Source organism: Pelmatolapia mariae, linkage group LG6, assembly GCF_036321145.2.
Source record: "Pelmatolapia mariae isolate MD_Pm_ZW linkage group LG6, Pm_UMD_F_2, whole genome shotgun sequence".
Classification (NCBI taxonomy): Eukaryota; Metazoa; Chordata; class Actinopteri; order Cichliformes; family Cichlidae; genus Pelmatolapia; species Pelmatolapia mariae.
The window spans coordinates 36,772,322-36,793,798 of NC_086232.1; the positions used below are offsets into that span (position 1 = coordinate 36,772,322).

Genomic DNA, 21,477 nt, shown 5'->3' on the forward strand with positions numbered 1-21,477 from the left:
TTCTGCACATGGCTCATTTTACCGGCCAATGAGCTCGAAGGCTGGGCCAACACCTTCCACACCCCAAACACATCCATCCATCCACACACGCCATTTTGAGTGCGTAAATATGTGCCAAATTCAGTCCGCAGACCTGCTGAAACTTCGCACACATGTGTAAAAATAGCGTACGAGCAGCCTCGAACACCTCCTATATTCAAACTTCTCGCACTTATCTTATAAAAATCTGTTACAAGCGCAAAATGCTCTTCAAAGTCCGTTGCGTGACGTTCACGAGTTGCACTACTTTTACGGTCATGCGCTGGCTCAGTGTTTTGCCTCATCTATCATGGCGGAAAAGTCTTCCCGTCTTACACTTTACGTAAACCTGTGACGTTTCTATTACTTAAGCAACTTTTCACAGCTCATATCGCCATCGAAAAGTCATCTTATAATCTGATCACCCACCTGAGAGGGGAAAAAAGGTAGGCTACTGTAAAGTATTTTGTTTGGATAAGTCGAGCTTGATGTATGTGGCATGCTTTAAGGAGAATGTGTGAAGCATTTTACACAGGTTATAAAGAAATGTCTGATTAAACATTTTTAACATATTTGTTTAACCCAAATAAAAACTACACACCAAAGTTTGCCCCTTATATAATAAGATGATATAACAATACCCAAACACAAAAAGTAACTTTGCTACAACTTGCACTCAGGTATTATTGTGTAATAATGTCTCAACAACTGTGAGGTGTACACTCTAATATGCATTTACTTTTATTTTGTGCCCTTTAGTAAAATGGCTCTCAGAAGTGCCTTCACACATCTGCTCTCCAACAGCCGTATGTCCGTGGCTGTCGCTGCATCCAGAGCTCAGGGCACAGTGGTTGCAGCACAAAAAGGTACAACTGATATTTTAGATACACAGGAAGGTAATGTAAAGTTTGGAATCACAGTCTATAGGGTGTCTTGAGGTAGGAAATGCAATGTTTAGTTGTGCTAAAAAAAAAGCACACATAAGAGCTAAAAAAACATGAATATGTTTTCTATATTTGTCTCAGATGATCAACAACATTTACATCCTTTAGGTGCTGAAGAAGCCAAAAAGCCGGCAAAGCCAGGTAAAGGTTTGAAGTGAATCTTAATGAGCTGAATCCAATCTGCTCAGATTTCTTCATATGTTCTATTATAGTGACGTAATCATAGTGAATGTGTGTGTGTTAATGTTCTGGCGCTCAGCCAAGGTGGCATTCAACTGGCGGGATGCTCTCGACCTGGAGGGTCAGCTGACGGAGGAAGAGATCATGATCCGGGACTCGTTTCGGGACTACTGCCAGGAAAAACTCATGCCGCGCGTCCTTATGGCCAACAGACATGAACGTGAGTTAAGCAGGATTAGTGTGTGTGGTTCAGACTGTGCACACTGTGAATAATTCAGAAAAAATCTGTTTCCGTCTTTTAATCCACCTTTACATTAAGGTGTGTAAAATTAATCTCATCTAAATATTTGTCATTTTCTTATTTTCTAACATGCGCCATGCTACAGATTTTCACCGTGAGATTGTCTCAGAGATGGGAGAGTTGGGAGTCCTAGGCCCAACTATTAAAGGTAAAACAAACAAAAAAACTAATGCTCCCCCTCCCTCCTTTCCCCCCCTGCTTTTTGTTATATTTCACTGATTACACTTAGTAGGTTTTTTAAGTTGTTTTTTTTTCTTTCTTTACACTGCAGGGTACGGTTGTGCAGGTACGAGTTATGTGGCATATGGTTTGATTGCCAGAGAGGTTGAGAGGGTGGACAGTGGATATCGGTCTGTAATGAGCGTTCAGTCTTCACTGGTCATGCACCCGATTAATGCGTACGGCACAGCAGCCCAGAAGGAGAAGTACCTGCCCCGGCTTGGTAAGTGCGACATTCTCTCCTCTTGTACTTGACATTTAAAATTTGCAAAGGGCTAAAATCCATCTTATTTCTGGTGTGTGTTCATTTGTTCTGCAGCTCGGGGAGAAATCGTAGGTTGCTTTGGTTTGACAGAACCAAATCATGGCAGTGATCCCAGCAGTATGGAGACTAAGGCCAAGTACAACCCATCGAGTGGTACCTTCGCCATCAGTGGAGCTAAGACCTGGTAGATAGACACATATAGAACAAGATGTATTGGTTTGAAACTTGCATGGAGTAAAAATAAGACAATGGAGCAGAGACCTGTATAAGTTTATATAACTTGGAACTGTGTGGATCCCCATACTGAGGACACAATAGGTCTGCCATTTGATGACTAATCATATAGAAGTAAGCATGTGTAATAATTTAGACATGCTGACAAAGCCTGCTGCTCTCTGTGAAACTAAATTACTTAAATACCTAAATAATCAAATACAATGATTTTCCCACATCTTTTCCTAGGATCACAAACTCCCCTGTGGCAGACATTGCAGTAGTCTGGGCGAAGTGTGAGGATGGGAGAGTGCGGGGTTTCATCTTGGAGCGTGGCATGAAGGGATTTTCTACCCCCAAGATTGAGGGCAAATTTTCTCTTAGGGCGTCTGCCACTGGCATGATCCTGATGGATGAAGTAGAAGTTCCTGAGGAGAACCTGCTGCCCGATGTCTCTGGCCTTGGTGTAAGTTAATGCTTTACCTAATGAAGTTTGGCAAACTTCATTTTTACAGCTTGTATGAATATTAGTAGCTTAAATTTTTTGTTGTTGTTTGTCTTTGTATACAGGGTCCTTTTGGTTGTCTGAACAATGCCCGGTATGGTATTGCCTGGGGAGCTCTGGGAGCAGCTGAATTCTGCTTTCACGCTGCTCGACAGTACACTCTGGACAGGTACACCACTGTGTTCGCAGACATTGCCCAAAAACGTGGCAGACATAAAAATCGAGAGAAAAGAGATCCATATTACCATTTCCCCCGCACATAGATCATACCTTTGTATCCTCCAAACAGAATCCAATTTGGTGTGCCACTGGCCAGGAACCAGCTGATGCAGAAGAAAATGGCTGACATGCTAACAGAGATCACCATTGGGCTGCAGTCATGCCTGTACCTGGGAAGGCTTATTGATGAGAAGAAGTGAGAGCTGTCTTTCACATGTGTCACTGCCTGCTTTATTGTTTGCTGTTCTACTGCCCCTCCCCCGCAAAAAACAAACAAAAAAACAACTAAAGAACAGTTTATTTTGTTTTTTCTTCCTCATCTTAATAGGGCAGCACCAGAGATGATCTCCATGCTGAAGAGAAATAGCTGTGGCAAGGCACTGGATATTGCCAGACAGGCCAGAGACATGCTGGGAGGAAACGGCATCTCGGATGAGTACCACATCATCCGTCACGTCATGAACTTGGAGGCTGTCAATACATATGAGGGTAGGGAAAATTAAAAGAAATGAAAAGGCTTTTAAACTCAGTAGCAGTTACATATGTCCACCACTAGATGTCAGCAATGTACAGATTAGTGACTGAATGTTGTTGGTTTACTTGATAACCTGTATTATACTGTTTTTGAGATATTTTTTGTATTTGAAAACAACTTATGACCTTTTTTCCTTTTCGCTACTTTCTTTATAGGAACCCATGATATTCATGCCTTGATCCTGGGCAAAGCGATTACTGGACTTCAGTCTTTCACTGTGGAAAACTAAATGATGTCCACTATCTTCTTCAAACTGACTTGGAAGTGATGAAATTTGCAACTAATTTACCTCATATTAAGAGCAATTCCTGGTGGGATACATCACAAACACCTCATCATATTCACAGTTATAGCATACTGGGGGAAGCAATATATTACTGCCTTGTTTAAGTGAATATTAAAGGTCAACCTAACATAGCTTACGGTCCAACTGAGATATGATATTTACGATGACAATGCATTTGAATAAATGGCTTGAAATAAACAGGAAGATGTTTTAATTGAAGACCCTAAATAATGTGTCTTGAATTCTCAAATGTTTTCATGTCACATTGGTTGATTTCAATCTAAAGAATCCCACACTGGGATCACTGTAAAGAAAACAGTTTATAACAATACATAAATGCTAAATCACAAATAATTTAGAATATTTTGCTTGTTTGTTGTCATTTTATTTACTAAATCAACTGATGTTAAAACAAAAGAGAGAGAAAACAGTATTCAACTTTTCTATTCTTGGACTGAAGCCATCAATGTTAAGTAGAACTATTGTCCTATAAGCAACCAAAAGAAAGAGGAAGCAAAACACTGAACATTACACTGAATATATTTACTAATTCTGAGTAACTTAATGAGTTCACAATACGATTAACTTCAGATAGAAATTATAATCTCAAGGCATGTCTCCTTCACGGAGACATGCCAGGGCTCTGTTGGCTTCCAGCAGCTCATGACTGAACTTTGTGCAGCTGTCCAGCACCTCCTGCAGCTCCTGCAGATTCACCTGCATCTTGTCACTGTTCTCTTCATAGACCCTGTACATGTGCTCCTTCATCTGCATGCACAAATCTGTCACCTCATAGATGGAAAGGATCAGAACAGATCAGAGATGGTCAGAAGCTTTGTAGACATGAAAGCCGAGCATCTACTACTAACGCCAGCTAGATGCATAAAATTAATTTTGTACCTTTTCTACCAACTTCTCCTGAAAGCTGTCTATCATTTTCTGGTTACTGATGCGGCTTTGGTTAATCCTATCCACCGATTCCTGCGCCTTTCTGCTGATATCATCTGTCCTTGAGCTACAACAAATGTAGATTAGATTAGAATCCAATTCCTTATTGAAGTTAAGATTCCTATTTAATTAACATTTTCCCCACTTGCTTTACCTAACGATCTGTCCTCTACCCCCCATCACAGATTGGTTCTTTTAGCACCTAAGTGAAATCCTGTCTTCCTGATAATTTAAGGGCTGCACTCTCTTTCACTCACTCTTTTTCATCACATTGGGCAGGAATTATTTTAGTTTAGTAACTTAATGTAACCAATAAATTCATAACTAGTGTAAATTGGAAACTTTGTTTATTTGCCAGACATAGCAGTCAATGGTTCTTCCACCCATTTATTTCACAACTGGATTAAATATAAAGTAACGTAAACCTTTAAGTACAGAAGCACTTATTATTTGAGGAAAAATACAAGTGATCTTAAAGTAACGTTCCCAACATTACACAGCTGGGTGAGTAAAGGTGACTGATCTACCTGCTATGGTGCTCTTGAATCTCAGTCACGCTCACACTTGAAGATTCCCCCCTTGATGAATCACAGTCTCTGTCTTCTGTCTGCCTCATCAAACATAATGAAACAAAGAAATTATTCAACTTTAATCAGCTGTATAAGAAACATTAATCATGGAGATCTAATGCTGCACATGCTCTGAATTTCAGGAAGAACTGAAAGTATAGTTTAACCTGTATAATCATCAATCACCCAAAGTGAAATCTCAGATTAATTAATGCACTAGGCTACAGTACCTTCCTCCTTAGAGCTCAATTTGAGGGATGGACCACTACCGTTCAAAAGATATCCCACTGTTAAAGGAAAGAGCTGCCTATAAAGTTTTAGTCTTAAGTGTTTAAGCAGTGGTGTGGTGATACTGGCCCCTCCTGGAATACACTGTATCCACAGAAACACTGGGGCACCTACACATTACACCTGCAGGAGCTGTTCATCCATTGAAACCCACGCCAAGAAGCTCCCAGTGAACAGTTTTTGTGCTGATATTAAAACCAGAGGAGGTTTGAACCTCTTACTGAGTCAAAACCTTTACAAATTATGCCCTATACCCTATTCTGCAACTTTACCTAGTAAATGGCTGATCCTAGATGCATCCACTTTGCAATAATAACACTTAACAGCTGATCACTGAATGTCTAGTAGGGAGTAAATTTTACAAACTGACTTGTTGCAACAGTAGCAAAGACCCATCCTTTCACAAATGAAGAAAGATTTCACAGCTAGGTGCTTGATACGACACACCTGTAGATTTATTTTCATATAGTGTTTTTAATCATAACTGCACCTAATCTTTGTCACCTTATCTAAATCTGCCAGTATTGTTTTTATTCTTGTATTAAGAGAATACACATTACCATCCGTGAGGCTTCACACCCTTTCTTGGGAGTGTACTGAAAATTTGTTGGTAGGTCCTCAAAGCCAAAATCCATTTGGGTCTTTTGACTCTGCAAAGCTAAATCTGAGCTGCACAGGAAAAAAAATCACACCATTACAAAAAAGTTTAAAATACAGTAATTAGCAAAAGTATATAGCTAGTTAGGCTAGTCTGTAAAGCTAGCTTAGTTACAGGCATATTTGCATATTCTTATAATAAGCAAATATACAAAAAGAACCCCTCTATATTACATACATATTACATTATTCAGTTGGTCATATACAGTAATAAACAAGGGCTATAACCTAGCTATCAGAATAGGATAACCAGCATCCCTTTGGCCCAAAACTGCTACACAAATAATGCTTTACACTAGCTAACGGCTAACTGCTACCTACTTAGGATTTATGCTAGAGTCATAATCCGGCGGTTTTTCTACTAAAACCTATTCAGCCATACTTACTTGAACATTATTGTGTTAAAACCACAGAATGTATATATCATGTGTGTCTGCAATTAATGGTTAAACGGGGAGATGTTCCCAGATACCTCGAAAAGTTGGGAATGGTAAAGCAACAGTAAACCACTCTCGACTCCAAACCATTGACTGTAGAAAACATGGACGACGCGACAGCACCCCAAAAATGAAGCCAAAACGTCTCTATCGCCCCGTGGTGTCTGGCTGCAGTATAGGTCATAATGGGGGTCAGACTAAAATGAATTAATTCTCCTTAGATAATTTTTTTCCAAAGATCCTTTCTTTTGTTATCAATAGTTCTCATCATGCTGATTGATGTCCAAGGGGTCTCCTTTCCCATAAGTTTGATTCTAATTCCTACCGCGGTGATGTTAAATTGTAAATTGGGGTGAAACGTCATCATAACAGCTTTGTCTGGCAGCTGCAGTCACGGAGAAACTTGCGTATCTCTGTTTGGGAATAGCAGATAGAGCGTAGGCTCTGAGAGGAGGGCCAGCGTTTACGCTACGAAAACACGACCGAGTGTTTTAACCTGACAGCCTGAGGTGTTCTTCAGTAAACTGGACTAGCTGACAGAAGGACCCGAGGCCCCGCTGCACTTTTTCGGTAAGTTAAACGTGTTTGTAAGCTAATCCGTAACTACCGTCCTTAGCTAGGTCCTGAGACCTAGCTAGCTAAAATGAGCACTCGGCTGTCAGGGTTCGTTTAGCTAATCTGTGCAGGTGAATGAATTTACTAAAGAAATTTACTAAAGAAATCAAGAGGAACGCCCCGGGCTACTCAGTCACACTAATTACTGTTACTGTACTTTTATTACAAGTATTATACTGTAAAAGCAACAGGCTGCACCCTGCGTTAGCTCCTGTGCAGAGCTGAATATTAAATATGTGCAAACAACAGCATGTTTTCAGTCTCTTGCCACATCTGTAAAGACAGTAACATCTTTTTTAAAAGCTTGTACTTCAGTAACTCCTCATTAATCAGGAACTATGGATTAAAGTACTGTAGTGTACTGTAATACTGAAAAAAATGTAAGAGAAGAACTTCAGATCCTGAATGTGTGAGGACAGAAGAATCAGCTTTATTTCAATTTTGAGGGATAAAATTTATATTTGAGTTTGTGATGGTTCTGTTCCCTTTGTGATTACAGGAGCTGCCCTCAGATTCAGACCTCAGCCCCATCGAGTGACAGCAGACAGATCATCCAACATGTTCACATGTTAACTGAAAAATGAACTGATGAAAACAGTAAAAAGGTCAAAGTACCACATGTGCTGTAGTGAAAGGTGCAGCTTTATTGATAAAGTTAAAGACAAAAAAACAAAAGGATTAATCACTCATGTAACTGTGTCACTATATATCAGCATTAACAGGACCTCAGTTTGGTGTTTCACAAAGCTGCTGATCTCAGACCTGCACAGCTTCCGTTTTAAACACTTGATGTACTCAGCTGCATGAAGAGCATATGAGATTTTCTCTAACACAATTAAATAAAACCTGATGAAGGTCAAAGGTCGTCACTTGTATGTTGAACTATAAACTTGTCATCTGGAATTCTTTCACAGTTTTTTGCAGATAGTGTGTTATTTACCATAAAGTGATTCAGAGTTATTCATACCAGAGTAACCAGAGAGGATCATATATTTTTAAATATATTACTTTCTACAGGACTGAATATAATATCTTTATGTAAAAGTCCGGAGCCTCTGGGGAGTATCCGAGTATTTATAACATTACACAAACCAAAGGTCTCATCACAGTGTTCATGAAATGCTGGGTTTATCCATCTCCTGGGGCGGGCCTACGGAGGAGTGCTGAAGATTTCCCTGTGAGGGAGCTGCTGGTGAAGATGATGAGTCCTGCTTGATCAATGCAATGATCTTCAGTGTTCCTGGTGTTTCTTAAATGATGCCTCTTTCAGTGGGTCAACAGAACTTCTGGCACAGAACAGCTGTGATGAAAGAAAAGGAAGAGGTTTCTCCAAACCTCTGGACCCAGGAAACCCAGCTTGGTCCTGATGGTCTCCCTCACTAGTTTCTCTCCAGGGTGAATGTAGCTGTTGATATAATATGGACTCTATTATTAAATGAAAAGAACAAATTAGACTACACTACTGAAACCTTCTGCTGCTGTTTTTAAAGTTTCCATGTTACCAGGATGTAGAGGGCTCTGAAGATTTAAACAGTTTTAGATCCATCACACTCACAGTCTTATGTTAAAATCTCAAAGGACAGCATTATATGTTTGATATTAACAGTAACTCTGGGCTTCTGTAGAGTGTGCAGATGATCTCATCGCTGTCTAAAAATGGATTTAAAAAAACATAAGAAGTGCTGAATCCTTCAATAACACAGACTATTAGAGTAACAGGTGTGTAGCATCCTAACTAGCTAGCAACAAGCCTCCAACACAGTGCGTATGCTAGCGGCTAATCTAGCGAACGAATTAACAACAAAGTGATTTTAGAACTATAAGATGATAAGCTGTGTCTTTTTTTTATAACAGTGACATGGTTGTATTTACCTTAATTAAACGAGTCGTCAGTCGCGGTAAACCAGCAAAAAAACTCGAGCCGCCGGGCTACGTAAAAAGTGTAGAGGGGCGTGTTTGCGGTCACGTCCAGCGGGTGTGTGGGCGGGAGCGTTACACAGTCGCTCCACCTCAAATCACTACTGCGCAGACTCTGGCTCCAAATTTGCAAGATGGCAGCCTCCACAAGCGGGATATTTTGGCTTCATTTGTGCACAATGGTAGGAGGCGGTGTCGCGTCGTCCATCTTTTATACAGTCATTGCTCCAAACCCACCGACTTATGATTATAATTTTGTAGATATAAATTCAAGGTTATTATAGTTAAACTAAACTAAACTACTGGCTAAGTTTTAATTAACTGTCATAAATTAATAAAACAACATCAACAACCATCTGAAATGATCTTAGAAAACAAATAGTCGAAGTGGCTTAATTTATGTATATACTTCAGTTTTAGAATATCCTAATACAAGAAAAAGCAGCTTAGATACACTTATTTATTGAAACCGAGACGTCTGGATAACTGAGAGTTAACCGACTTTAAAAACTGTATTTGTCATATTTCTTACAAACGCTTAACCATATAAAATGATTAACAAAACAGTCAGAAACTAAAAATATAGTTTAAATATTTTCACACAATAAAAAATCTAACTTCAATTAAGCAAAGAAAACACCCTGAAAACTAACTAGGAATAAAATGAATTGATAACAAGGTACTGGAAACATTCCGCATACTGACATGATGACATCATACAGTTGCTCAGCTGCACATACATGATGTGAATCTCCCATCCCACCTCAACCCAAAGGTGGTCTATTAGATTGAGATCCGCTGACCGTGAAGCCCATTTGAGAACAGTAAGCTCAAAGTCACGTTTAAGAAACCAGTTTGAGATGATCTGAGGTTTGTGACATGGCTCACTTTACTAGTGGAAGCAGCCATTAGAAAATGGATAAAGAATGGACATATTGGCAACAATATTAGACAGACAGACTGCGGTGTTTCAAGGGGACCAACGTTGTAAAGTAAATACCAGTAAATGTCTAAGCAGAAAACGTGTTTCATCAGGTCAGGCAATATTTTTCTAGTCTTCTGTTGCCCAGATTTCAAGGCTTTATGTTTATGTGCATTCAGAGATGATGTGTTTTCACTTTTCTTCTGATATCAACAAGGTAGAGAAGAAGAGAGCCAGAGAACTGACACTCACTGGATACTTCCTTTTTTGGACCATTATCTATAAACTCTGTAGATGGGGAAATGTGAGGAAATTCAAACAGATCAGCAGTTTCTGATATTTTCAAACTTCTGCCTGGTGTTAGAGCCGTTTGATGTTTTTGGTGCTATTGCAATTTGTCACCACAAGAGGGAGTAGTAACGCTACTTGCCACTGTCTCCACTCCCATTTAATCCAGGTTCAATGGTGCTCAGGTGTGATGAGATAGGACAGTGGCAATGTTCCCTCTAATTTTTAATGTGTCTGAGCGATCACACAAACTCCCTGAGCGTCCCTTGGACCACTGTGAGCGACATCAGATGTGTGCACTGTGGTCACGCCAGCATCTAATCCATCCAAGTTACATGGTTTATTAAAATAATCAAATTACAGCATTTACATTTATGTTAGACTACTTTTAATTAACTGCTTTAGCCCACTTACAATGAAAATGTAAAAAAATCTTGTTCATGACATGTATGTTAACACTATTGGAAGTAAAAATAACTTGAACTCCAAATTTGAAAACACAACTTTCTTTCTTCTTCTTCTTCTTCTTTTTTATAAAGCCCTGACTTGTATTATGAGTATGAGTCTGTGGTCTGGGAGAGAGTTCTGTAACTCTCTGTCTGCAAAATACAGTATATAATGACCAATGTTGGGCAATTAATTATATAGTTACTTCTTCAAAAAAATACCTCAGTTTGGCAAACAACAAATTTTTTTGCAGCAATTTTTTTTTTAAAACGCAGCCAAGGCGTTTTTAAATAAACATTATAAACTATTTACAGAACAATCAGCTGTTCTGCATCAAATCTGATGCCACACAAATTATTTGTGCCACTCCAGAAAATAATTTCTGTCCACTATGAGATAAAGGAGAACAGCAGCCTGATACCTGCAGGCCTGACAACAGCAGATGTATCACTCCTGTAACACCTGTAACATTCAGCAGTCGCCTCATTGTTCTGACACACCAACAAAACTATTGACTACACTACACACTAACTACACAAGATTTGCGCTAAACGTCTCAAATCTCTCACATCTCAAAACACCGCCGTCACTCCTAAAACTTCCCCCCGTTTCTTAACAACTAGATGCCACGTTGCCATATCATTTTTTGATTGGTCCACATGGTACATTTTTCGACCAATAGGAAAGGCTGTGGGGGGACGGGTGGGGAGGTTGTTTTTGCTCACAGGCGGAGACTGCTTTCCAGGGTTTTCCTTATAAAACGCCGTTTTAACCGTTTCTTCCCGCAGTAAATATAAACAACGATATTGTTCAGGAAGAAAACCAAACATTGCATATATTTTTTATCATAACTCTGGTTTTACGTGGCCTATCAACACAATTTAAAAACTGGTATAAAGTCCACACTTTGCCCGTCAATTGTTCCGTCTGTCCTGCTCACATCTCCAATGGTTGTACACGTTGTCATTAACGTGGCTTCACTCCACATCAGCCACGCCGCTTTGCTAGCTAAAACACCGGTGTCGGCACATAAGGACGCTGTCATAGCCTGTCAACCACATTGATTGGCTGCGTATATACGAATGTGAATCGCATCATTGGCTGAACTATGGGATAAGGTGGCATCGTTCTAATCCCATACGGGAGCAGCCAGTCACTTACTAACTAACACTTTAAAACAGAATTTTTGAAGTTTTAATTTTAATTTCAATTCAGGTTAGATTTTTTTTTTTTGTGCGCAACTCAGATTTTCTGTGCGCAACGACCGGGCCAGCAGTGCGCAATTGCGCACGTGCGCAGCTTAGAGGGAACATTGGACAGTGGCAAACAGTTTTTTAACCATGTATCATGTAAATTGTAAATTATATCATCAAGTATGGCTATGTTAGACCTTTTTGTCCTTTTTGCATCATCTTAAGAAAATCAGAGCACCCAACTTCGGACGGGTAGATGACCTGCTCCACCTCCTGAGGTACAGCCATCCCACTGAACTTCAGCAGGTCACCTTGATCATGTCTACATGCCTAAGTGCACTGAGAATTCAATAGTCTGAACTGATATTATGTATATTTCTCATGTATGTAAATTGACTTTTATTTGTCTTAGAAGAAAAAGTTTGAACTAAAATTCACGTTATTTCTATCAGCTTCCAGAAGTGGTGGTCTTCTTGCAGTAAGTGAGTGAGTGAGTGAGTTAAGCTTTTTTCCTACAACTGATATTTGGATGTGTTTTGTGCTTTAATTGCAAAGTTTTTGCAGCTGCACTTGAAAACAACAGTTCTTTGCATATTACATTAGATTGACTGGCTCGCACATGAATCACTGCAGTTTTTCTTTACTGAAAAACTGAGTGGATGTTCCAATAATATGGCACCAACATGACCAAGATGAGCAACACAGCTCATGAGCTCAAAAGAAGGCAAGCAGTTTCATTAGGTAATGTTTAAGAAGGCCCAGCTTTTTAAATTTAGGCCTTTCCAGGTGATGACCTCATTAAGCTGGTTTAGATATTGCCAATAGTGTCCGAAGCTGTCATTCAGACAACTTCCTGTTAAAAGGCTGTAGAAAGAAAACTCCTTTTTCATGTGCTCTTTCACAAGACATAGGTTCATTTTTTATATTTTGTATCTTTTTTTTTATTCAGAAGAAAATTGCAAACTAGCAGTAATAGTGAAACACCTTTAGGAAGCTGGTTTGTCTGAGCTTTTCACTGGGATGCTCTTCATATGTGTGGATTTGTGGGAATGGGTTTAATAGTAAGTGAGTATTATAGCTGAGTAAGCACTTACAAGATAGTTGTGGATTAGGTGATCTGTCGTTCTGTGGGCTGGGATTGGGATGGGATGAGGAGTTGATTGATCGCTGCTGTGATTTGGAGCTTAATCCCTCCCTTCATCTCTCTCTCTCTCTCTCTCTTGCTCTGCTGTTGCTCATAGTCTGGATTATTTCAGAACAGAGATTGCAGCAAGCAGGAGGCAGCACAGAGGCTGATATCCTGATTTTTTGCTTTACTGGAGGATGAACTGATGATAACAACATGCATCATAATGCAAATTAAAGAATAAGCTGGGTAGGAATATGAGCTGGAGCTGGAGGGATCCACATGTGTTAAATCTGCAAGCAGTAAACACATGGTTTTGGCAGGTGGGTAAATTTACTCCTTGACTGGATTTGAAATGATAACAGATGTAGATTTTGACACTTTTCCTGTAAACTGTTGGGAGTGACGTCTCAGCAAGAAGGTAAATTATACATGCAATGGAATAACTGCTTCTCTGTGCTGGAAGTGGAGGCTGCTAATCTGGGAATATGGACAGTTTTAACTACACAGAAGAAGGATTGCCATCATTTCAGTATTTGGTTTACAATGAGGAGCCTCTCTATAAGGAGTACAAGCCTCCTCCCAGAGATCTCATCCAGCTGCCCAAATCTGTCCTCTACCTTCTGGTGGCCGCCCTGGTCGTGGTTGCTGTAGCTTACGCTATTGTGGGTCATCTCATCAAAGACCTCATGCTGGATATAACAGGTAATCTATTCTATCAGAGGTAGCTGCTCACTCCAACGATCTGAAATTTTTTATACACAAGACCATATTTTCATTTTTTTTAAAAATGGGAATATAGTGATGTGCTGTGGTGTTTGCTAATGTGATGTAGTAGTTGGAGTAGTTTGTATTAATAGTCCAAAAACAACCTTAAATCCTTTCACCTTGGAAATCCCTGTACTGGGACCAGGCTGTATCCTTTTTAAAACACACCCGCTATTTTTAAAGGACTGCTAAACACAAGTGAAGAGACTGCAAACTACTATCACTAGAACAGAAACATTATGATTATGGTCATTACCATAGTGTCGGGTTTGGTGGAGTTGCAGCTGAGGTTTTCTGACATCATTGTCTATGTGCAATGCAATCATGAACATGCTCTTTGCTAGTTCACCGTTTTATTTATTAGTTTATTTCGTAAAGAACCCGAGGTTACTCGTTTTGCCTTTTACTGCTGTGCAGACTGAATTTTGGGTGTTTCACATGTAAATTATAGGACAGTAAAGGTCAATAATTTTGATCTTATCCCTGCTTCTTTATCCATCTATAGACTGTTTGCTGGGACCAATTGAAGAGGAGCTAACGAAAGATGGAGAGGTGGAGGGAGTCAGCCCTCACCACATGCCACCTGCCCTCACTCACTCCCACCCAAATGCCTTCCACGTGTGGGATCAAGATGACATCATCATCCCTATGACGCCCGAGCATGAGAGCCCGCTGCCCAGCCCTTTGATGACTGTCTCCCACTACATACCGTCATTTTTCCCAAGCTCCATCAGTCTGGGCAGCCCTTCTCACAGTCGACCAATCCCAAAGGAGAGTGATGCCTGAAGAACACAAAGGATCTGAGACAGGATCTCAACCTTCTTCTGCTGAGCTTCTTTAGCTCCTTTTTGTCATGTCTGAAACACCTTTACAAACCTGCCCCAGAGTCACCCTATCTGTCTGGAAATACACAGGTTGTATGACTCACAAGGCCAGTTTGCATGCATGGATTTCCTTCTCTTGGAGCAGCTGATGTGTATTCAACCAAGACGGGAACAGACTACTGCACATTTCGTGCAGTCCTGAGCTCACGCAGAGCCTGTGATACTTTGTTTGACAGCCTTCACTTGTTGTGGATTTGTACCAAGTTAGCGTCATGATTATACCTTTTTCTCCTGCCAGTTGTCATGTCATCCTAAACTGTCACTGTTATTTGGATAAAGTCTGTAGCAAAGATATAAAGAACTTAATTTTGATCATTTAACCACATTTATAATTGTGAACAAAGGCAAAGGGTCAAACTTCAGTTAATATCACGTATTAAAGCTTTTATTAACAACTGTTAATAATATCACAAAGTTTATTCACAAAATTTAAATATCTGAAGAGAAATAATAAAGAGAGCAGTGCACCTTGAAGGTGTTTGTGCTGAATTCATGTGGTGAATATTGGTGCTTAGTCTATTTGCTAACACAGACTTATTCCTATACTAAATATATTCTGAGCCTTAGGAGGATAGGCTGAACTCGCTAATTAATAGGGTGAAGTTGATTCGATTAGTGTGACCTCTTTAAGGTGACTGTGTGATGCTTTCTAAAGATGTGAAGGTTACTTCAAAAAATGGAAAATACAAAAACAGAACAATAATCTCCACTTTGATATTGAGGTTAAGAAAAGCAACATCAACAAATAAAACAAGTTTTTATTTCTAAGAATTTAGAATTGATTGTTATTTAAATTCTAAAAAAATGTGTATATGTAATGAACATCTGTAGAAGGGATGCTTTTTTTTTTTTTGCTTGTTGGCATTACAAAAACATGGTTATACAACACCAAATGACAGATTTCAGGGGCCATTTTAAGCAGCGTATTGGCCGGCTAAATCCGTGGATATTAAAAGCACATGGAGGCTGTGACAACACACACACATATTTGGACGCTGTCAGCACTTTCACTCATATTACTCTGGTAATTTTTCCCCTTTTAAGCTCCAGGCCTGTACCTAAAAAGGAGATTACTCCACCTTTGGTGGCAAACATCGTATTAACATGGTCTTTTTTTATATTTCAGGGGGAACGCTCATTGAGTTCACATTGCTCATTCCATCTGTGAAACCCGGAGGTCAGCATTTAGTGAGGGGTGGAGATTACGGAGAGAAGATTAGATGAGCGGCTTAGCCTTTAATACAGTGTCCCTTTATTACTTTTGAGCTGTGGAATTAGATAATCGGACAGCATCGGGACATTCTCAGTGTATGAACTTCCAAATCTTGTGTGAGACGAATGACTGAAGATCTTCAATGGCTTCCGGGGTAGAGAGGGGTCAAGAGCAGAAGCAGGAAGTAAAGAGCCAGAGATTAATGGGGGGAGGAAATGATCTGATTTAAGTGACCCAGGATTGAGCTCTCTGAAAGGGTTTTGTGTGACAGAGGCACAGAGGGTTAAAATTTCTGTGACTGCATTTTTAAACACTGCCTCTGATGTTTGGTTTTGCTTGAAAGGAAAACAAATGCACAAATGTGGAGCTGAGCATTGCAGATGTGCAGGTTGCATAGGATGCATGAAGAAGAGGTGGCAATACAGCAAATTAAGTGATAAAACACACAAACGCTTCTCAAGACAACTCAAACAGCTAATTGATGACACAACTTTTTTATTTCACTAAATACATAGATTAAAAAAAACTTTTTAAAACCTTTTTTTCCTTTTGTTTTAAATCAAATCAATGCTTTTCTTTTTCTTGTTATTAATCCCACATTTTGTGCTCTCTTCTATTTCAGTGGTGTCAGTGGCAACAAACCTAACTAACTGAGCTAACTTTGTAGCAGCAGAGGGCGGATCAAGGGCTTCATCTGTATGTTCTTTTAACAGTTTTCTTGAAATTAGATTTAAGAAGTCTAAGATGTATTTTGGTCTCCTAAAGAAGATATTTGTGACTTTATCTGCTAAATTTTTGCCTTTTTAGTGCTTTTTTCCATTCATGCCAGTTCTAAAAATATGTATGATAGCCACTTAAAACCTGAATTTAACTGCTGCTGATGTACTGCTAGAGCATACAGGCATCCACTAGATGTGAAAGATCAGTAGATTGACTCACTTACAGGAATTTTAGAAACTGTCTAATCTTTAGTGTCTGACCTGACATGTACCTCAGTTAGGTTTTCTTTTAGTCTACAGTGGATTTAAATAAGTCAGGGTTAAGTGATCCTTGGCAGTCCTCTATCCTCAGGTGATGGCTTACCCTCAACTGACTTCTTATCAGCATTGACTCACTTGGTGATTCTTGCTCTCACTCTGACGATGCATGACACTAGTGGACTTTAACTCATCCCAATTGGATCAGGATAACACTCACCGGCTCTGTAATAGCCTCGGTGTAGTTAAGGCAAGCCCAAGCTTAAGGTAAAAATGTTTGTGGCATTACATCATGTAGAAGAAATTATAGTCCTTGCCTGTTGTTGTTTCTGAAAGCGATGGGTGAACATATTTTGACAATGGAGAATAAAAATCAACGATTCTCATAATTTTATTTTATATGAAACAGATTTTAGTTTATGAATTTTTTATATATATATCAGCAGACGAAGGGAGAAAAAATAAAAACCAGCCTGTTGTCAGTCGCTGCTTCCTTCCCAGGTTAACTGTGATTGGCTGGCTGAATTTATCCAGATCACAGTCACTGCCAATCTGCTGTCGTCCAGCCTGATCCTCTGCTGGCAGGCCAGGTGGTTCTCTGTCACAGACAAAAGAGCTCTCCCTGTGAAAGTCTTGACCTCTCCTGTCCTTCAGCAGCAGCCAGCCTCATCAGTATTAAAATCTCCTGATGTGATGAAGTGCTGTTTCTGGCACACATGTAACAGATGAATAAATCAACTCTAAATTTGTCACAATATGTCTTTTATTTGCAAAAAAAAGTGTCTTTCTTTTGATGCATACCTCACCAATGCATTGATATTAACATCAATTATATCAGAGCTGGTAATGCTTTCTTATGAAGAATAAAACCTGTACATTTCCTAAGTCTTTGGATTGAATAAGACTTGACAGGTTTCAGAAATCAGTGTAAGCCCCCAAATCATTCAATGCTTTCTCTAATTTCTCATATGTTTTGAAAGACATAAATTCAGATGCACTTGCAGAGTAAGAAATTCAAGCACCACAGCCACATTTCCAAAAGTTCAGGACAGATGGACAGTTCAGGACAGTTCAGGACAGATGACAAAGGCACTATTTATTTTACAGTAGCATAAAGTCACATTTAAAACCAGATGATTCTTTTAAAAATGCTTTGAAGTTAATGCCAAAGATTTTTTAAAACAAACGAGATCAAGACTCATTACTTGATTTCACACTTACGCTGCAGATTACACCGTATATAACTGTTCCTGCTCATCAGTCTATTCAAGATCTCTTTGCGAGAGAACTGTGCGATAGAGAGAAGTGCCTTTAGCCTGGTAGAAAGTCACAGTCATCTTGTTCTTTGTCACTTCTGCATGGATGAATCCTCCCAGTGTTGAAGCCTTGCCGGTGAAAAACTTAAGAGAACCTTTGGGAACATGTTGCCAGTGGCGGGTGTCAGGATCCAGGAAGTTTCCAGCACCACTCACCACATAGCCTATGTCAGACTCTTCGAGGTACTGTGGGAGAAAGAAGAGGAAAATCCATTGTAGCTCTAAGAGTAGCTATGCAGATTTATATCAAATGTTAAACATACTCTTCCCGAACCAACCTGCAGGTTGTGGTCATGGCCGCAGAGGTAAGCAGTGGCCTTGTATTTGATGAGCAGTGGACGGAGGCTTTGCACCAGACACTTTGTGGGGCCGTGCTCGGACACAGACCAAACAGGGTAGTGGCCTGCCACCAACAGGAAGTCGGCCTTGGACAGAGCCAGTCTCTCTTGCAGCCAAGCCAGCTGGCGATTGGCATCCAATTCATTCAGGGGTCCACTTGGCTTCTTGTCTGAATTGTCGTCAGAGTTACCGCAAAGCATCACAGTGTCAAGCATGATGATGGTCAGAGTCTTCCCCGTGTTGGGAATGCGGAAGTTCAGCTCATAGTAGTACGAGGGGAATTTCCTATCAAAGGTAATGAAGAGGCATCAAAGTTTAACTGAGTAGTTCCTAAAAGCTTAAAACTTTGAGGTGTCCGAACTTTATATTCTGCCCCTTACCATCTGTTAGATCTGCTGCTGTAGTCGATCTGGGCTTTGACATTCCCTGCATGGTCGTGATTGCCAGCGATCACATACCAAGGGACTTGGAGGGACTTTGCAGTGTACACAGATTCAAAAGTTTCCTGATAAGAAGAAGGAAAACATAGTTACTGCTTTCAACACACAGTTTTAAAATACAGTGTTGTTTTTTCACGCCACATTTATTCTACTCACCTTAAACCGAGGAGAATCCACAGTGTTCACACCTTTGTAGTAGAAGTTATCGCCCAGAGCAAGAACAAAATCAGCTCCCATCTGGTCTGCTATTTTGCTCATTTCTTGAGCTGTGGCCTTCTGCACAGCGGTGATGTAGGGGGGATAAGGCACGCCACCCCAGTCGCCCACTGCCAGAAACTTAATGGAGGTTCTGTTGCCTGTAAGAGGAAAAGAATATTAGTACTTCTGATTGTTAGAAGGAAAGTAAGCTCACGAAAGTCAGTGTGGCGTAATACTCACTGCGACTTTCCTCCAGGTTTTGGAAGGCAGTTGGATAGCAGTAGGCCACAGGGATGGCAGCAATCAAGATGGATAAAATAGTGACTGCCATCTTCAAAGACAAACAAAGCATTTGAATTTAAGTTAACAGCAAATTTAAACTCGGCTCAGTCACAAGATGTGACACCAGAGAAATGAAAGTCAGCACCTGCAAAACCAAAAAAGCAGAAGCAAAATGAAACAGTAAACCAAAACCACAACCTACCATGTGACTCTAAGCTTCGCTCTCTCTCTCTCTCTCTCTCTCTGCCTCCCACTACGCTATACAACAAGTCCCTCAGTTATCTTTGTTTCTTACTCCTAAAGGTGACTTGTGATTGGCTGCAGCCTAAAGCTGACATACCTCAGCTGGAGTAAATAGAAGCCAATCAAAGAAACCGTGTGTGTGTGTGTGTGTGTGTGAGGCAAAGGTCAAACGTCTACATAATTAAACAGATAAAAAGACCCTCAACAGAGACGCCACAACAACAGTGTGAAGTGCTGCCTGATTGATGGGGGGGAAACAGCTTTTCATGTGTAAAGAATAGGTGTCAATATGCAGAGATAATGTCGTCAAAGACAAAACACTCACGGCTGATGGGATCTGTTGGGACACTCTCAACCCTCAGAGTGATCGTCGTCCCCCCTCGCCTTTTATCAGCAGTCCTGGAGGAGAGGATGTAGGAGGACCAGCCCCGGGACACGCTGGAGAGGCATGATCATTGCTCAGACACTGACTAGAAGGTCATAAGGGCCACATGTGATCTATTGTGGTTAATTTAGCTGGTGTCCAGACATGTTTTCCACTTCAATATTATTCACTGATTTTCCTGTTTAGCTTGTTTTCTTTCCGTCTTTTGCTTCCTTCTTTTTGAATAACTGAATAACACGTAAGACACTAAGTTCAGTAAAATAATGGGTCAAATTGGTGGTCTTGCTGAACATAGTCTTGCAGCATTAAACATGAACCAAAGAAAGTTGATTCTTTTCGTCTGGACGTTGCATTTTCACTGGTTGAAATGTTTGATCACCCATTCAAATGACTTCAGTTTCAGCTGACTGAAGCTTTCCCCACCTTACAAACACTATATTTGCATAACGACTGAAAACACTGACTCACAATGCTTTCCAAAAAATGTGGTTAATCCCAGTTAATTCATTTTGGTTTGGGCCTTTTTTCCCTTAATAAATGACGATCATCACCTGAAAACTGGGCTTATCTTTATCTCATATTAGAATTTGCTTGATCTGAAACAAGTAAGTCGTACAAATATCCAACAAAAAAAGAGGTTGAAGACTTTTTCCACAGTGCTGTAAATAACTACGGTCTGGTAAAAGGTTGAAGTATGTGAAGCCTTTATCAAGAAAAACTGCTGTAAGACATTACTGGAATTGTCTCTCACACCTAGAGGTGTCACAACACATTCGTATTGACACAACATACTAATGCAAAAACAAAGTATGCAGTTCTCCTTTTAGTGTGGTTACAGAGCTCAATTCCCAAAACTTGTTTTCGAGTGATATTCATTTGCCAAAACAAAAAAACAAGATGAATTTTACTGTTACTATAATTTGCTGTTCTTGAGGTTTTTTTTGCCGACAGTCAGCAAACCCTCATCTCTGGAGCTTCCACTTGTCCACTCCTTTAATCTTTATCAAATTTCACTGGGAGTGCTAATATTGGATCAAGCTTGCAAAATGTGCTTTAAATTTGCAAATAACTTCAACTACACTGCTCTAATTATGGGTCAGTGAGGGTTCCTGTCAGCTTTGATAGCAGCGCAGGTAGGGAGAGCATGGCTGCTGTATGCTTGTGCTGCATTCACAGCAGTCTGGCTGTGCATGCACAAATCATTTGCAGCACCTTGCGCAACAAACTCAATAACACTGATGTGAAAAACATCGTTTCATGTGTTTCATCAAAGACGAAGGTTACGTTTCCCAACTTTGAACAGCTTCACATTCACAATCATGTCAATGGTGACGCTTCTC

General features: G+C 40.0%; 2 protein-coding genes across 4 annotated transcripts; one reads left to right on the forward strand and one right to left on the reverse strand.

Annotated features, from left to right (window-relative positions):
• The first annotated feature begins 379 nt into the window (after window positions 1–379).
• Window positions 380–3,898, forward strand: gcdha (glutaryl-CoA dehydrogenase a). Of its 2 annotated transcripts, none has more exons than XM_063475484.1 (12): window positions 380–464; window positions 778–884; window positions 1,044–1,103; window positions 1,222–1,362; window positions 1,529–1,591; window positions 1,715–1,885; window positions 1,982–2,111; window positions 2,390–2,606; window positions 2,711–2,814; window positions 2,935–3,060; window positions 3,193–3,353; window positions 3,555–3,898. In XM_063475484.1, the coding sequence occupies exons 2-12, from the start codon at window positions 782–784 to the stop codon at window positions 3,626–3,628; spliced, it is 1,350 nt and encodes a 449-aa protein (XP_063331554.1). In that variant the 5' UTR covers window positions 380–464; window positions 778–781; the 3' UTR covers window positions 3,629–3,898. The 2 variants fall into 2 exon arrangements, with proteins under 2 accessions (XP_063331554.1, XP_063331555.1); XM_063475485.1 differs by having other exon boundaries at window positions 1,071–1,103.
• A 13,888-nt stretch (window positions 3,899–17,786) lies between these two features.
• acp5a (acid phosphatase 5a, tartrate resistant) lies at window positions 17,787–20,098 on the reverse strand. 2 transcript variants are annotated; one of them, XM_063476831.1, is made up of 6 exons: window positions 20,078–20,098; window positions 19,468–19,558; window positions 19,186–19,385; window positions 18,970–19,094; window positions 18,529–18,874; window positions 17,788–18,436 (listed from the first exon to the last, which is right to left on the reverse strand). In XM_063476831.1, exons 2-6 carry the CDS (start codon window positions 19,556–19,558, stop codon window positions 18,197–18,199), a joined length of 1,002 nt encoding a protein of 333 aa, XP_063332901.1. In that variant the 5' UTR covers window positions 20,078–20,098; the 3' UTR covers window positions 17,788–18,196. The 2 variants fall into 2 exon arrangements, with proteins under 2 accessions (XP_063332900.1, XP_063332901.1); XM_063476830.1 differs by lacking the exon at window positions 20,078–20,098 and having other exon boundaries at window positions 17,787–18,436; window positions 19,468–19,908.
• Between the last annotated feature and the right edge of the window lie 1,379 nt (window positions 20,099–21,477).

Excerpts from the sequence above, each read along its gene's own strand:
- gcdha (XM_063475484.1), top strand. The coding sequence starts at position 782 with ATGGCTCTCAGAAGTGCCTTCACACATCTGCTCTCCAACAGCCGTATG. Across the intron at positions 1,363-1,528 it reads TATGGCCAACAGACATGAAC|ATTTTCACCGTGAGATTGTC; the intron begins GTGAGTTAAGCA and ends GCCATGCTACAG. Across the intron at positions 3,061-3,192 it reads AGGCTTATTGATGAGAAGAA|GGCAGCACCAGAGATGATCT; the intron begins GTGAGAGCTGTC and ends TCATCTTAATAG.
- acp5a (XM_063476830.1), bottom strand. The coding sequence starts at position 19,579 with ATGCTTTGTTTGTCTTTGAAGATGGCAGTCACTATTTTATCCATCTTG. Across the intron at positions 18,875-18,969 it reads AGCAGCAGATCTAACAGATG|GAAATTCCCCTCGTACTACT; the intron begins GTAAGGGGCAGA and ends TACCTTTGATAG. Across the intron at positions 18,437-18,528 it reads GCCATGACCACAACCTGCAG|TACCTCGAAGAGTCTGACAT; the intron begins GTTGGTTCGGGA and ends TTTCTCCCACAG.